The sequence below is a fragment of the Vanacampus margaritifer genome, chromosome 6 (genome assembly GCF_051991255.1).
Source record: "Vanacampus margaritifer isolate UIUO_Vmar chromosome 6, RoL_Vmar_1.0, whole genome shotgun sequence".
In the NCBI taxonomy this organism is placed as follows: Eukaryota; Metazoa; Chordata; class Actinopteri; order Syngnathiformes; family Syngnathidae; genus Vanacampus; species Vanacampus margaritifer.
In genome coordinates, this window is record NC_135437.1 from 13,927,090 (window position 1) to 13,942,573 (window position 15,484).

The 15,484-nt window shown below is 41.1% G+C and overlaps 1 protein-coding gene across 5 annotated transcripts in view; it reads left to right on the forward strand.

Moving 5' to 3' along the window:
* LOC144054232 (A disintegrin and metalloproteinase with thrombospondin motifs 20) overlaps window positions 1–15,484 on the forward strand; it is a 141,202-nt gene that overhangs the window by 65,147 nt on the left and 60,571 nt on the right. For all 5 annotated transcript variants that reach the window (XM_077569469.1, XM_077569467.1, XM_077569468.1 and 2 more), the window contains 3 exons: window positions 3,062–3,208; window positions 6,444–6,585; window positions 7,711–7,815. In XM_077569469.1, coding sequence (XP_077425595.1) covers window positions 3,062–3,208; window positions 6,444–6,585; window positions 7,711–7,815 — 394 coding nt within the window. The remainder of the gene's footprint in view (window positions 1–3,061; window positions 3,209–6,443; window positions 6,586–7,710; window positions 7,816–15,484) is intronic.

The window sequence follows — 15,484 nt, forward strand, 5'->3', positions numbered from 1 at the left end:
TAAGGAGCCCCCCGCCCACCCCCCACAGCACTGATAGTCGATCTTAATCAGATTCAGGGTTAAACGTCTTGCATCGTAAATACACAAAATGGACACAAGGCAATCAATTGAAGTAGATGGAATTGGGCTACATTGGATTTATGGTTATATAACAAATATAGGAAGAACAGGAGAAATGACAATTAGCGTAATGCTGAGTTGCATTTTTAGCCTCAAGCCTGTCACAACAATCCGTGGCACATAAAAGCTTAGTGACTACTGTACTGTGCTAAAACAAATTTGAACCTCCAAGCCATTCGAATGGGTTACTAATCGTACTTTTGTCGAAAAACATGTCATAGTCCAAAAATGTTTAAATTAGGGGTGTCAAAATTAGTGCGTTAATTTTGAGCGTACAGTTCCTTTTAACGCCACTATTTTTTGAACGCACAATTAATTATCGGCCCTTACTTGAAAATTCCAGTCATAACGCAGCAGACACGTCCACGTCAAAATTTAGCCGTAATAAATTTTATAATAATGCATTTATAACTGGGGTCAAGTTGTATTTTACAATTTTGAAAATGTGCAGAAGTTACTTCATGTTAAAGATTAGATAGCTCTTAACTCATTCACTGCCATTGACAGCTATAGACGTCAAAAATTCATTTGAACTATTTTTATCAGTTTAACATTTTTTTCAATTTTTGTTAACAAGATGTTTTGGGGTACATTTAGAACAGATATAAAATTTGTGATTAATCGTGAGTTAACTAGTGAATTAATGCGATTAATTACGATTACAAATTTGAATCGCCTGATGCCCCTAATTTTTAATAATCTTTTCTTTAAAAAAATAAAATAAAATAAAATTTAATAATGTATTTTTTTTTTACCATTTTTCTACATCTAATAATTCTAAAAGATTATTAAAAATTAGGGGAGTCGGGCAAATACAATTTTTAAACGTAATTAATCGCATGACACCAAAAAATTTCTAGGTTTTCATACTTTTGTTAACAAAAGTGGGAAAAAAATGTTAAACCAGAAATAGTTAAAATTAATTTTTGACGTCTATAGCCATCAATGGCAGTGAATGAGTTAATATGAAATGAAAAATGCACCATTGTCTTACAAATGCAACAAATAATAATGTATTTCTACTAGTTTAACATTTCTTTCCACTTTTATGTTAACAAGAGTATGATAACTTGGAAACATTTTATTGTACATTTAGAACAGATATACAATTTTAGATTAATCGTGAGTTAACTATTGAAGTCATGCAATTAATTGCAATTAATCGCCAGGCACCCCAATGAATGCACTTATATAGCGCTTTATCTACACCATAAATTGTCCAAAACACTTTACCAAGCCTTATATTCACTTTTTTGAGTGTACAAATGTGGCCCATTGACTAATGCAGCTGCATCAAAGGTATGGAAGGTTCTCCTTTTTTAGTTAACAATAACTTACTTTAACCTCCAGAATCTCTCCATGCTAACGGTAGAACCCAAGGCGTTTTCTTTTTTTGCTTTTGGTAAAGTTTTAAATCCAACCATGTCATTCATGTCTGTCTTAGTAGCTAGCTAGCGCTAAGCTAACCTGGGAAAAGGTTGATCTCTCCGATTTCAATCAAGTTACTCTAACAGAAGCTAACGCTAATCTTTTAGTTTTTATCCAACAAAACTCAATTCATTTCCATTTTGGCTTTGACGTGAGAGCAGGTGCGTGTGTGATTGTTTCTGCATGATAGAACTCGATCTGGATCTTGTCAATTTGTGTAAAAATATCATAATGTGTCATTGAATTCAAACTTTCTGAGCGGCGCACCCATTGGAAGCGCGTTCATAAACTTGCAGACATTCCAGGTAGCCTCCGTGGGCATTTCAGACGCATACTTGTGCTAATGACATGGCGATGCCTCCAACTCAATGCCTGCTGCGCCGCTGCAATTGATTCTTCTAACCGACTCGTCCCCCGAGGGGGCACAAGACCGACTGATTTACGGCCTCATTACACTAACAGCCTCTTATCTCTTCAAGGCCTTCAAGACTGCATGCTTATTCGAGCTGTAAATCCATGTGAAGCAAATGCACGTCGACACACATACACATATCAGGAGATCGCATCAAGTATTTGTGTGTGTGTGTGTGTGTGTGTGCCCGGCCTGCACCGCTCGGCTGCACATGAACTTCAGCGACGGTGTGAATGTTGTCAGAATCAGCCAAAAGAATAATTTATCTGTGCTCAACTTAATTCGGTGGCAAAGGCTCAATTGTTTCCCGGGTTTTAGGCCAACTTTTCGGGGGCCAGAGGCGTCCTGCCAACCATGCTTCAGGTTTGTGTGCTGGTGTATGGGTATGTGTGTGCGTGACATTGCAGCCAGCGCTGACCCACATCCTGTTGTAAACATCTCAGACATCATACAGCTGCGCGGGGCTGCTGTGTGTAAATACACGCACGCACACGTGCATGCAAGGAGCAGTGCGGCCGGTTGGGATTCTGCACATCATCAAGAAAATAGACTTTGTGAGCTTGCCAATAGCAGACGAGCAGGATGAACTCATTAATTTGCAGATGCACGGCGGCGCCCTTTGTTTTATATACATTGTCTCTGGTTTTGTGTTTATTAGCCGCCATCTTTCTTTTCGACTCTGTCATTAGAGGCATATGTTTTATTTTAATGTCAAAGGTCTCCGTGCCAAAAATGTTGCTCAATTTGCTCCGGGGGGACCAATAAAGCATAAATCCCAATGGATTAGCGAAGATTAGTGGATCAACAGACAAAAAAAATACCAGATAATTTGGCCAATTATGTAAAGTGATATAAATCTAAATCCATTTAATCTGCATATGTTCAATTAGATATGGCTATAAGTATTGATCAGTAGCCACTGCTACAGCTATAAATAGAATTTGTACGCGAGTTGAAACACGCTATAATCTAAGATAGTTCTATGGGGTATACCCAAAATGGCTCCGTGACCAACTTCAGTCCCGACCCACCAGTTGAGAGCAACTAGTCTACATCAATTTTCTCAGTCCCTTACTGTCTCTCTATCTCTCTTTCTACCAGGTTCAACATGCCTCATGACGACAACCCCAAATGTCGAGAGGCTGGCATGAAGCACCAGTATCATGTCATGGCGCCCACCCTCAATCATGACACCCACCCGTGGTCGTGGTCCAAGTGCAGCCGCAAGTACATCACAGAGTTCCTTGAGTATGTACACGATAATATTAGCAGTCGACCCTATTGCCTGGACTTTACACTCACAAACTGCATATTTGATAACAAGTTAAGAAACATCTCGCTCATTAGCGGCTACCACTAGGCCATTAACAGCTCACGCTCGCGGCCGACCCCAGTGACTGGCTCCAGACTCACACACTGCTCATTTAATAACAAGAGTTGAGGCAAAACAAAAACAAAAACTAGATAATCAACTGTTGGATGATTAGTGGCTACTACTAGCTCATTAGCAACATTAGCTGTTGAGCTCGCACCTTGAATTTCAAACTCGCAAATTGTTCATTTACGTGTCAATGCAAAAGGCAACAGACTAGTAGCCCATTGGCTAGCTGCTAACGTTATTTGCCAACCTAGCTGTCTGGACTTTGACCTCACAAACTGCTCATTTGACAAGTGAAGATGCTAAAGATAGCTATAGTTACTCAACCACTAGCTCAGTAACGGCTAAGGCTATCAGTCGACCCCATTGCCTGTTTTTTAAACTACTAAATTACTAATTTCTTAATGAGCAATGATGCAAAAGGCAGCTAGCTAGTCAAATCCTTAGCCAGATAGCAGCTAACACTACCAGCTAAGGCAGGCAATCCCACTGAATTCCTAAAGTGATGCAACAAGCTAGTCAATTGCTAGCAAATTAATGACTACTGCTAGTTGATAACTTAGCTGATCCCACTACCTGGACTCTCAAACTACTCATTTTAATAAACGAGAACACAAAAGGCAGACAGCTAGTCGACCCGACCGCTAGTGAGTTAGCGGCTTCTGCTTGTGACTTATACTAGCGCCTATCCGTAAGCAGTTGACCTCACTCCTTGGACTTCATTTGATTACCAGTTATGACAAAAACAATATTAGCTGCTAATGCTAATGGCTGGCCTTGTAATATACTTACTTTAATGCTATTCAATTATCTTATTATAGCATGCTTTGCTAACAGGGATAGCTACATTATTGTAATTGTAAATTGAAAAAAATACATATTTCTCCATGGACATCATTAAACAAGGGTGGTGGGGTCAATATTCACCAAGAACTGCCTTGTTGACCAGTGGAATCTCGGAAGGCATTTTTAGGCAAATGCTCATTTGCATTTATAAGGTTGAGCATCCCATTTGGTTGCGGTTTTGAGAACAAGGAACATTCCCGCATAGACGAGTCTTCATGAATCGCTTGCGTTTCTCTCATTTCTGTGCAGCACCCACGAGCCTGTTGAATAGCATATGTGCTTGTGTAGCGACAGCTTGTGTGCACTGGTGAGAAATACCCATGAGAGCTCTTTTTGAAGTCGCTCTCAAGCTAACAATGACAGGTATTGATTCAGACTTCTCCTGGGGGTCCACCTGGTTCGAGTACGCCCATGTTTTGACCACACGTTCTCGCCCCGAATTCAATCCGCAACCCCCAAAAGACCTCTCAAACGTCCTATTTTTGACATCGCTGTTGCTGGAGGGGGAAAAAAAAAAAACCCACCACAATGTCATTTGGAGTCCAACTGGACATAAAGAAACCATTCATTCCATTCCTGGCTGGATGCCGATTGATTGAATCCAATTATGGATGTAAAAGTCTTAAAAAGGCTATCAGTGACAAACTACACAATCGTCAGCAATGTGTGTGACCATGTTATACTTTTTAAAAATGTATTTTATTTTTGTCTATTTAGTTTAGAGTCCAACCAGACATGAAGAAATATTTTCAGCTCAAACTTCAGGGATACAAGCATTCACAATGAAAGGGAATGGTTCCCCCTTGTCAGCTATGTGAACAGCTACAAGGAAAAATTTGACATTCAGAATAAAAATTTAAAAAAAGTTTTTTTATTTTATTTTTTTAAACAGGTTCAGTTTTCATCTCAAATTGTGCAGGAATAAATTCCACGCCAGCTATGTGAACCACTACACTACCAACAGCCATGCACTGCTTAAAGGGCTACATCCAAACACTGTCTTCTGTAGAACTTTCATCGCCATCTCTTTATGACATGCACACATTCGCCATTTCCAAATGTCATGTGATGACGATGGAACTGCTTTCATGCCTCCCGACGGCTGCCAGGTGTGGTGGACTTACTGATAGTACTTTTTTCAAAAAAAGAAAGTAGGTTAAAATTGCATTCTCTATCTCTCTCAGCATTCACAGTAATAATATTAGCTCCGTTTGACAGCTGCTGAGAGATGTGGTTATAAGGGAGCGACTGTCTGTATCATTCCCTGACATTTTCTTCAGTTTTGCTGGAGTCAGGATTATTTTTTTTTTAGCATGAATAAGATGTCATTCAAAAGTTTTTGTGCTGCTGTTTATCACTAATAAATAATGGAAAAGTGGCACACAAGCGCTCGTGTAAATTGATCTATCATTATCTAAATGTCTGGGAACTGCTTTAAAGAAGACTTCTTTACAATTTTTTTACAATTTAAAACGGCGGACCCTTTTGAGTCCAGACTGCAAATGCCAGCCACATGCTATTTTAACCAGTGAGAACGACTTGCTCATAAATAAATAGTAAATGAAAAAATTTAAATAAAACATACATTATCCTTAATTTGTGGACAAATAACTTTAGATATCATTTTTACTACAATTCTCAAAACTCCAACCTTTTTGGCAGGGATAATTCTGCACGGAAATCAAAGAGGACCAACACAAAGGATGATCCTGCGTAATCACCGTCCTGTCACCGCAGTCTTTGCTTTGTGCTCACAGGTGTTTGAGCTTCTCCATCCAGGATGAGGTTTTAGTCGTGTCAGACATGTTGAGTAATAACATGCCTCATCCACCTCGTTTCCCCTTTTGAGACTTCTCCACAAAAAGTGTAGATCCCCGCAGCCTAGCGTGTTTGACTTTGGCCTTTTCACAAGTGGCAAGTGATGATTTTATACGCGGCGGCATACATTCACACCAGCTGTGTTTGTGCATTGGTGGTTTCAGGGAGGGGTTCATACAGAGAGCAGTCTGTCATTACGCTATAATCCAGGCACTGTAGAGTATTGAGGCAATTTAATCGCGGTGCTTTACGAGTCCAAATACTCTTGTTTGCCTTCAGCCCACAAAATACGCCCAATAAAATGTACAGCGGAGCCTTTTCAGTCCAATCTGATGTTCGACACGCTTTGTTGCACTTGACTCCAACAACTCCACCCATGCTCATGTATACTTGCCTAATTTGATATACATTCACTTTACTTTTGTTTTGAATGTAACACAGCACTGGATATGGGGAGTGCCTTTTGGATGAGCCTGTAGGCAGGACGTATGAGCTGCCCACCCTCCTCCCTGGTCAAATCTACAATGCCAACAGACAGTGTGAGCTCATGTTTGGACCTGGCTCCCAAATTTGTCCATACATGGTAAGTGTGATTGTACTCAAGCAAGTAGAAGGGTGAAAATTCCTCAGGATTGTTATATATATATATATATATATATATATATCCATCCATCCATCCATTTTCTTATTTTATTGTTGTTATAAGTTATATTTTCAATCATTTTAAGTTAAAGCAACACTAAGGAACTTTCAGTTTACGTTGATTATGGCGATGCCATATGGACAAAAGCGGTTTTGTTATGTCTGAAGGCAGACCACATTTCCTATGAGGATAAGCACATTGCGTCGTTTTCTTAGCTCACTCCAGCTAGTGAAATCCTATTTTTGGGTGGTAGTTTTCCTACCATCCTCCTCAAAGTTGCTTTGTACCAGTAAAAATGATACAGACCCCCTCAGGCTATGTAATATTATGCATTTAATGCAATATTTAAAAATATATTTTTAATTGTTTTTAATTGAACGGTATATTTAATTTTATTTGAATAGACAACTATTTTATTTGAGATTTTTTTTTTTTTAAGAAAATATTTTAGTGTATGTATAATACGATGTTTAATTTTAGTTGACATGTATTTTTGGTTTATTTAATTTTTCATTTATTTTATCAATAAAATAATTTAATTATTTGAATTATCAGATATACAATGCAATTATTTTCTTTTTAGCAAAAAAACCTGTTGTTCTAATTTAATTGTTTTCAATATGTATTTTCTATTTCTATTTTCTATGTATATTTATTTTATGTCGTAATAATCATGTACATTCCTCACACTTTAATTTTATGTACTTATATTTGTTTTTTTAAATCACAAATAATGACAAAATGATAATTTTAGTTGTATTTTTTAATTTAATTTTATGAAATATGAGTAGTAAACTCCCTAGCATTTGTGGCACTGCGGCTAATTAAAAGTCAGATTTTTGGACACGATTTTTGCATCAGAGGGCAACGAGGGGCTACTCCTAATCCCAAGATATGAGAGGAAAACCATTTACAGGCACAGTTTGACTCTGCTGCCTGTGATTTTTAATTTTAAAAACCTCAATCATGGCTGGAATGCCTTTTGGGTTGTGTTGGAAACCTGGCAAATTATAGATGACTTGTATGTTGTTTTTAATTTGTTTTTATTGCATTTCTTTCACCCAGAAACAATGTAAAAGGCTGTGGTGTACAAGTGCCGAGGGCGACCATAAAGGATGTCGCACACAACACATGCCTCTGGCTGACGGGACTGAATGTGGGCATGGAATGGTGAGTGCAAAATTAATAAATAAGGATTTTGTTTTCCAATGAGAGTTCCATTTGGCCTAGAGATGCCCTGATCAAATTCTATCGCATCCAAGTCCGAGCCCAAGTCATTTTTATCTCGTTGCACGCTGTTGCCGTGGCGATGCATTGCTAGCAAAGAAAAATGATGCTGTTTTTGAGGGTCTGAACCAAGGCAAAAGAGAACTTGGCAGATAACGAAACATTTACTAGGTTGTTCCATTTCACACTTGATTGGTGGTCATACATTCCACAAACCCAACTATTTGTATACAAGCCAATAAAAAGTTGATTTTCCAGAATATGTCCCCAGCCCCGGAAAAAGGGAAAAGGCCCATTTGATCATGTTTCTGCATGAAGGATTCTATGTAAACCAGTCAGGTGACCACCCCTTTTCTTTTCCCCTCCGATTTGTCGGGAGGCCCCAACCCCCATTAGCCTTCATGTTCTCCTCGCCCTGGGGTGCTATGCTAATTAGGGCTGAGACGGCGGGTCAGTTGCTGAGGTTAGGTGGAAAAAAAGAAACGAAGAGGAGGAGGGAAGGTTGCAGAAAATGAGAGAACGATCGAAAGAAAGAAGCGAGGGAAAGGTGAAGACACGCCGCCTTTGAAAGAGGACGCGGCTCGGCCGTTCACAGTTGAGTCACCTTGTGGTGAACCCGTGACCCCCCAAACCCTCTTTAAGCGGCGGCTGAGCAGGTCAGCGGTCAGGGCCGTAACAGAGCCAGGCCAGCAGCCCTCACAAAGGAGCTCACTCCTGCGGGAGGAGAGCCAGGAGGAGGCGCGTTAGGGAGTTTAGTATTCAGGATGTGCTTCAACGAGGGAGGGGAGACTTCTCTTCCCTCCTTGACCTCCTGCCCTCTCGCAGTCTTTTTCCATCTCGGCGACGTATCATGTCCGCCTTCCTCTTCTTCTTCTTTGTCTTCATGCATCTCCTGTTAACCGTTGATGACTAACATCGTAATCCAACTACAACAACTGCACTAAAGTGTAATGGCCAGTGGCATGGCGCAGACACGCTCTGAAAAGACTGTAATCAAACCTCCTTGACCTAACTTGCACCCAACTCATTCGAATGGATGATTAAACTTCATCGGGACTGTCTAAACATTGATTAGGTTGAAGCCGTGTGATGTTTAGCGCTATTTTGGTTGACGGTTGCAATGCACTCACCATTACTCAACCTTTTTTGCTCTGTCCCAACAGCTATTGGACACAGGCTGTGCCGTTTACTTCGCACAAGTCCTGCATTGTAACATTGGTAACTGCTTTTCTAGGCTAGTAGGACTACAATTCCCATGATTCTTAGACACACCTGCTTGCGATTAGAACCGGATGAGAAACGTGAATGTGAAAGTAAGGCCCCGTCCACACGAAAGCCCGTTTCAATATATCTGGAGAAGTTTCTTACCGTCTGGGCAGTTCGTCCACACGGTGGCGCCGTTTTGGAGCTTGAAACCGATCACTTTTGGAACCGGGCTCCAGAGGGGAAAGATTTGAAAACGCGCCCCCCCATACGTTCCAATGTGGAGACCATATGTGGGATTCTCCTCCAGTTTGATGACGTATCCTCCAATTCTCGCGTGACCACAACGGCGGATAGCCGTTGTCGTAGTCGTTTTGCGCAACCTCCTTAGCTTTTACAGCAAAATATTTTTGGTGATGTTGTTGTACTGGAATCACCCGCCATTGTCACTTCTCCTGTGTTCGTCTCACTGAACTGTATGTACTACTGGATAGCCGATAGCCCATACACGCTGCAAGCCGTTCAAGCGATGGGGCGGCCATCTTACTCCTCCCATCTTGCGAGCAGACTACTACTGTGTAAACGATACGAATACGTACAGATTAGACATGTACAGCTCGTATACACTTTTTATATATATATATATATTAGGGGTGTGAATTGCCTAGTACCTGGCGATTCGATTCGTATCGTGATTCATAGGTCACGATTCGATTCGATACCGATTAATCCCGATACAAATCTATAAATTGATTATTGTGATTTTAAATCAAATTTAGAAAATACTAATCAGTAAACTTGTACATGTACACTGTAAGATTTGTATGGAAATTTATTTATTTATCTGAAAATTCAGGTTGTCTGTTTCATGTTTGAACAGCACTGAAATAAAAATATTAAGGCTAAATGTTCCATTAATGTAACATTCTTCCATGCTTAATTTGTAAATCCTAACCTTAAGTAAGACGTTTTTTTGAATATTCCCATAAAAAATTGATGTTTAAAAATCGATTCGGCCGCATATTGAATCGATTCGAGAATTGCGCGCTGTAATATTGCTATATAGTGCCGAATCGATTTTTTCTAACACCCCTAATATATATATCTTGGAAAGATATTTAAGTGTTTCCGGATTTTACAAAAACAGCAAAACTGATGAGTATAGTTGTTAACTGATCATTTGAAGATAAAACAAAGATATTCTGCGATATTTCTACGCCTGCAAGTGGCAGCTGTGTGCTTCTCCCCCTTGTTCATTCATCTTCAGAGACTTTCCACACGTGGCATGGATGAGTTCATTATCATTTGGCCGTCAAAGGTCACTGTGACCTCATGTTTCTGGCCGAAATTCAACTATTCATACGCTTATTATGACAGCTTATCACGTGTGAATAAAAAGAGGGAGAGGGGGGCAATAGAGGGAGATGACATTTTGAAAGGTCAAATGGAGATGATGCTATTAAAAGAGAGGGAGTCTTTTGAGGGCCTCCGCATGCCCTGGAAACTGACCAATTTTTGCATATGTCCTTTTTAACCCCTGGGCGTTATTTGACCATTTTTTGGCTTTTTGTTGGTTCTGACCAAGCCATTTCAAAATAAAATAACGCCCAGGGGTTAAACTGGCATATTTTCACATCTCCTTCCTCTGTCTTGCTACAAAAAGTCATGAGGTTCAGGTCTAAGGCCGTGCGGGGACACGGGTCATGCCTTTGGCTCAAAGGTGTGTGTGTGTGTGTGTGTGTGTGTGTGGACTTGAAGGCAGCTAGAGGGCCAGGAGGATTACAGACATGGCCTCTCTGGGCTAGAACTGCATAAAAGCCGTGTTTTGTTTGATTCAATTAGCCCCAAGTGCGTGGTAATTCTTTTGTAAATTTGCGTTTAAAACTTGGGACAGCTCACCTGAAAAATTGATCAGAAAGAGGCCAGCACCAATTGTCACAGGGCGCTGAAGTGACTCATAGTTGAAAGGAGTTTTGTGAGTTGATGCATGACTCCTCCTTGTGATTGGCTCCAAGTCAGGTCTAGATCATTCAGAAGCTCCGGTTTACACGTTCACCCAGTCATCCCTAACACATTGTGAAGTAGTGACGTCAGCTGTTAGAAGTTCAGGAAGCAGTATTATTACCCTTGAGGACTTTTTGATTATTTAGCCAAAGCTTTCTCAGGTCAACTGTTACGTGGTCACCTTCCCCCACCTCTGACGTTTGTAACGTCGGCTTATGAAACAAACCGCGCCGGGGAATTAGGGTGCCAAACTGCGGCACGTCCTCCATCGATGGCCAGTGCAAAGAAATAGATTGTCTGTTCTACAGTTTAGTTGAAGTGGGGCACTCTGCTCCCCCCCACCCCTCTCGCTCCCTCATCAAGCCCCCTCACTGGGTGCTGGAGTGAGTAATGTGGTCACATGACCTCATGGCGGCATGTCTGTCATCTGGCTCAGTGAGCCGTGAATTAATGAGGGCATCCCATCACTTGTTGCCTATAAATACCGCCACCACCCTCCCCTTATTAACCCCCACATCTCCAACCCTCCCTCTATCTTTTCTTCTTCTGAATCCACCCCCCCCCCCCCCCCAATCACCTTTAAAAGGATCCAGCCTGTGTGTCTGTTTTAACATTTTTTTGCGTGTACGTGCCTGTGGTGGCCCTCTTTACGTAAGAGTGTGTGTGTGTACGGAGTTTAAGGGCCAGCAAGCATGCTCAATAGTGGCCTGTCAAGCCAAAGCCGGGGTCCGCTCAGCCCCTGCATCCACATGCCGGCCCTTTTGAAGGTCCCGCTTGTCACCACGTAGCCACACAGTGGGTGGCAGAGGAAGACGGTGGCACTCGCTGAACGAGTCGTTTTGTGTCGTCCAAAAGGCCTTTGAAGAGCTCAAACCTAAACGTTTGAATGTTTCCATTTATGTCGTTTAGCGCTCCCAGATCCTCTTGATGGGTGCTCAATTGAGTGGCGAATAAATCGGAGAGTCGTTATATATTTCCAGAGCATTCCGTCGAGGGGAAGAATGACAACCTGCTTTTGTTTGAGCCAATTAGAGTGAGACAGCCGGGTCTTGACAAGCAAAGCTGGGCCACAATGGAGTCTGTTGGCGGAAGAAGTGGCGAGCGTTTGGCCCGAGCCTCCTGGCAGCATGACACACTTGTGGAGGAACGACGTGTGTGTACTGTAACTTGGAATTGGAATTGGAGCACTGCTATCACTTTCACTCGCCCCTAATATCTCCAAAGAATGTTTCTTTTCCTCCCTGACATCATTCTTGTGAGTGTTAGTGGATTTGAAATAATAATACGGCATTGTTGTTGTGGGCAACAGTGATGTAGTGATTAGCACGTCTGCTAAACTGTTCATGTGAATCCAATCTTAAAATATATTAGAATAGTTGCTAAACTACTTAGCTAATTCTGACAAGAGCTACTCCTGCTGCCATGTTTATGGCCGAGGCCATTAACTTACTGTGCATAGTTTTTGTGCATGCATGTAGTAGGGGTGGGAATCTTTGAATGTCTCACGATTCGAGTCAGATTTTTGGGGTCTGCGATTCGATTCGGAATCGATTTTCGATTAAGAACGATTTCTGATTCAAAATGATTTGAGTGACAATGATTTTTGCTTCAATTTATAGATGTGCAAGGAATTGTAATGATCTACTCCAGTCTGACTCGCTAATGCTAATTAGCGCGCTACTCGCGGCACACACACTGCAAAAAAAAACAACTTTTGGAATAACTTGATTGTGGCTTCTACTCTCTAATGTGGCTACAACTTAACAGTTTATTAAACCGCGTGGAACCACACTACCCCTAAGTGGCCAAATCGGGTACAACATGAACAGCGCTCCAAATAAAGGCACACACAGACAAAGGCAAGACAGTATCAAATAATTTAAATAAAATCGATTTTGGGACATTTAACATCGATTCTGAATCATACTAAATGAGGATCGCGATTCTTATGAGAATGGATTTTTTGGCACACCCCTATTAAGTAGTTGTAATTTGTTCTTGCAGTCATGGATCATGGATACAAATAGCCCTTCACCAAGAGCTTTGCTAGCCATTGCTGGACGGGGAGGACCATGGCAGAAGGAATAGGAAAAAGTTGATCCACAACAGGCCAAAGCTAGCCTGTTGGAAAGTGAGGCAGATGGTCCCAGTCAGCGAAGATTTATTGCAAGCGCAAAACCAACCCGGGTTCTACCTTTGGCCACAATACAGTGAGGCATACTGGTTCAAGAAAGCCATTTTAAACTAAAAGGAAAAACATTTCCGGAGGGAGGAGCAACAGCCAATCCTCTCTCTCCAGTTAAATGAGTTTTCATCCATTCATCCATTTTCTCCACCACAAATCCTCACTAAGGAAATGGGTGTGCTGGAGCCTATCCCAGCAGACTTTGGGCAAGAGGCGGGGTTTGATAGTTTTTAAATAGTCAAATTGGAGTTTTCACTTGCTGGACTATGAGTTGTCTATTTTAGAATAGTACAAGGAGTAACTGTTAGATTTTGATTTGAAAGTAATTAGTTCTGTCAACACAAAAAACAAATCAGGATTTAGAGGGTGATGCCAGTCCCTTTATGTTAGTTTCCTTGGCGACTCTTAATTGTCCAGGTGTGAATGTAATGTAATGTGAATGTTTTCAGGCTCCAAAACACCATTGTCATTTAACCCATTAAGGCCTAAAGCGCCTGCCAAAACATGCCTCTAAAACCTTTGGCTGTGTTAAGAAAAATTTAAGTTTTTCTGGAAATTCAACAATATTGTCAACGCCTACTAAACAATTGATATCTCAGCTCCTGAAGCAGATAGAAACATAATTCCAAAAACATTTCAGGGCTTTACACATGTGGCATTTACACAAACCTAATGCTATTATTATAAACCTTCAATATATATTTTTTAAATCAACAAACAACTGTGTCACATCTGCGGTTATATTTACCTTCAACACTGGAGCGCAGTTGTAAAAACCTCGGGTAATGGAGTGGTAATTATTCGGCGTCCATTCCGTTACAAAGCCGTCGGAATTTTCAACATCCTCATTGAACTCTAAAAACATATTTCTTAACAGTATGTCACTGTTGAGTGGTTACACTGATTTGAAGACCCCCTTCCCCGGCCGTTATCAATCACCGTCATTTATTTGAAATCTCCGGCGTATCTTCGTCAGCCATGAATGCTCGAAATAAAATCCCAAGACATGCTACAAGGCCCACGTCACCCTTATGTGTAGATTCTGGTGCTAAGAGAACAAGAATTGGTCAAAACAAAATGACGTATACGCTCTCTCGGCTTTAAAGGTAGAAAAGTGCTAGAGCCGCTGCTGGCTCTAGTGATAGAAACGCGGTAATGCGCTCCCGGCCTTAATGGGTTAAGCGACATCGCTTGTCAGTTAAAAACAAGTCTCTAGATGGATTGATGCAAATGGTGTGTGCTGATACTGTATCTAAAACATCTCTGGGGTCACTCTCTCCTATCTCCTACCCTTTCTCAGCTTTTGTGTCCACATCCTTTCATCACAAAGCGAGGCAAAATTAGTTTCTTGTGTCACACCTTCGGGTCAATTTAGCTGTGCGATGAAGCAGAAAACCTTATTGAAAATCGACAGATGTGGTCTGTGTCTTGAGAAGTGATTCCAGATGTTTCCTTTGGATGTGTTGTAAACGTACATTGTGGAGAATAGACGTTTTCTGGTTGCGGGACGTCCGAGTGGCAAATCCTGCCGTGCTCCAGTTCTGAACTCAGAACACCAAAGAGTCATAAGAAAAGACGGCCGCGACATGAAAGGTGATGCCATGTCGCAAAGGGCCAAATGAAAGAGTGGAGGGCTTTTCAAAATCAGCTGTTTGCCTTCTCATTCCTGCGGTGATGTATGGCTTGGGTGCACAAACGAGCTCCTCGGTGCAACAATTTGCTGTCAATTACAGGGCGCAAGCGTCCAAAGCAGCCAGCCAAGGTGCTCCGAGCAGATGCTGGTGTCCGCAAACGTCGGTGGGTTAGCATCATCTCTTGGGGCCGCACGGATTCCTTGCTTTGACTTAATTCTGCATATTTGCATAAGGCGGGTACAAACATACCGATAATCGGGTCAAAATTGATACGATCAAAGTAGGGGTGTCAAAATTTGTATTCATTTTGAGTTAATTTAAAGTTATTTTAATGCCACAATTTTTTTTTTTTTCTTACTTGAAAAGCCTGCACGGGGGGAATTTCAGTCATAACGGATTAGACACGTTCACGTCAAAATGTATCCGTAATAAATGTAATAATAATGCATGTATAACTGGGGTCAAGTTGTATTTTACAATTTTAAAAATGTGCAAAATTTCACAAGTTACTCCATGTTAAAGATAAGATAGCTAGAAAAGTGCATTGAGCTGTCACCAACGTCTTACAAACGCAATTATTCCATCT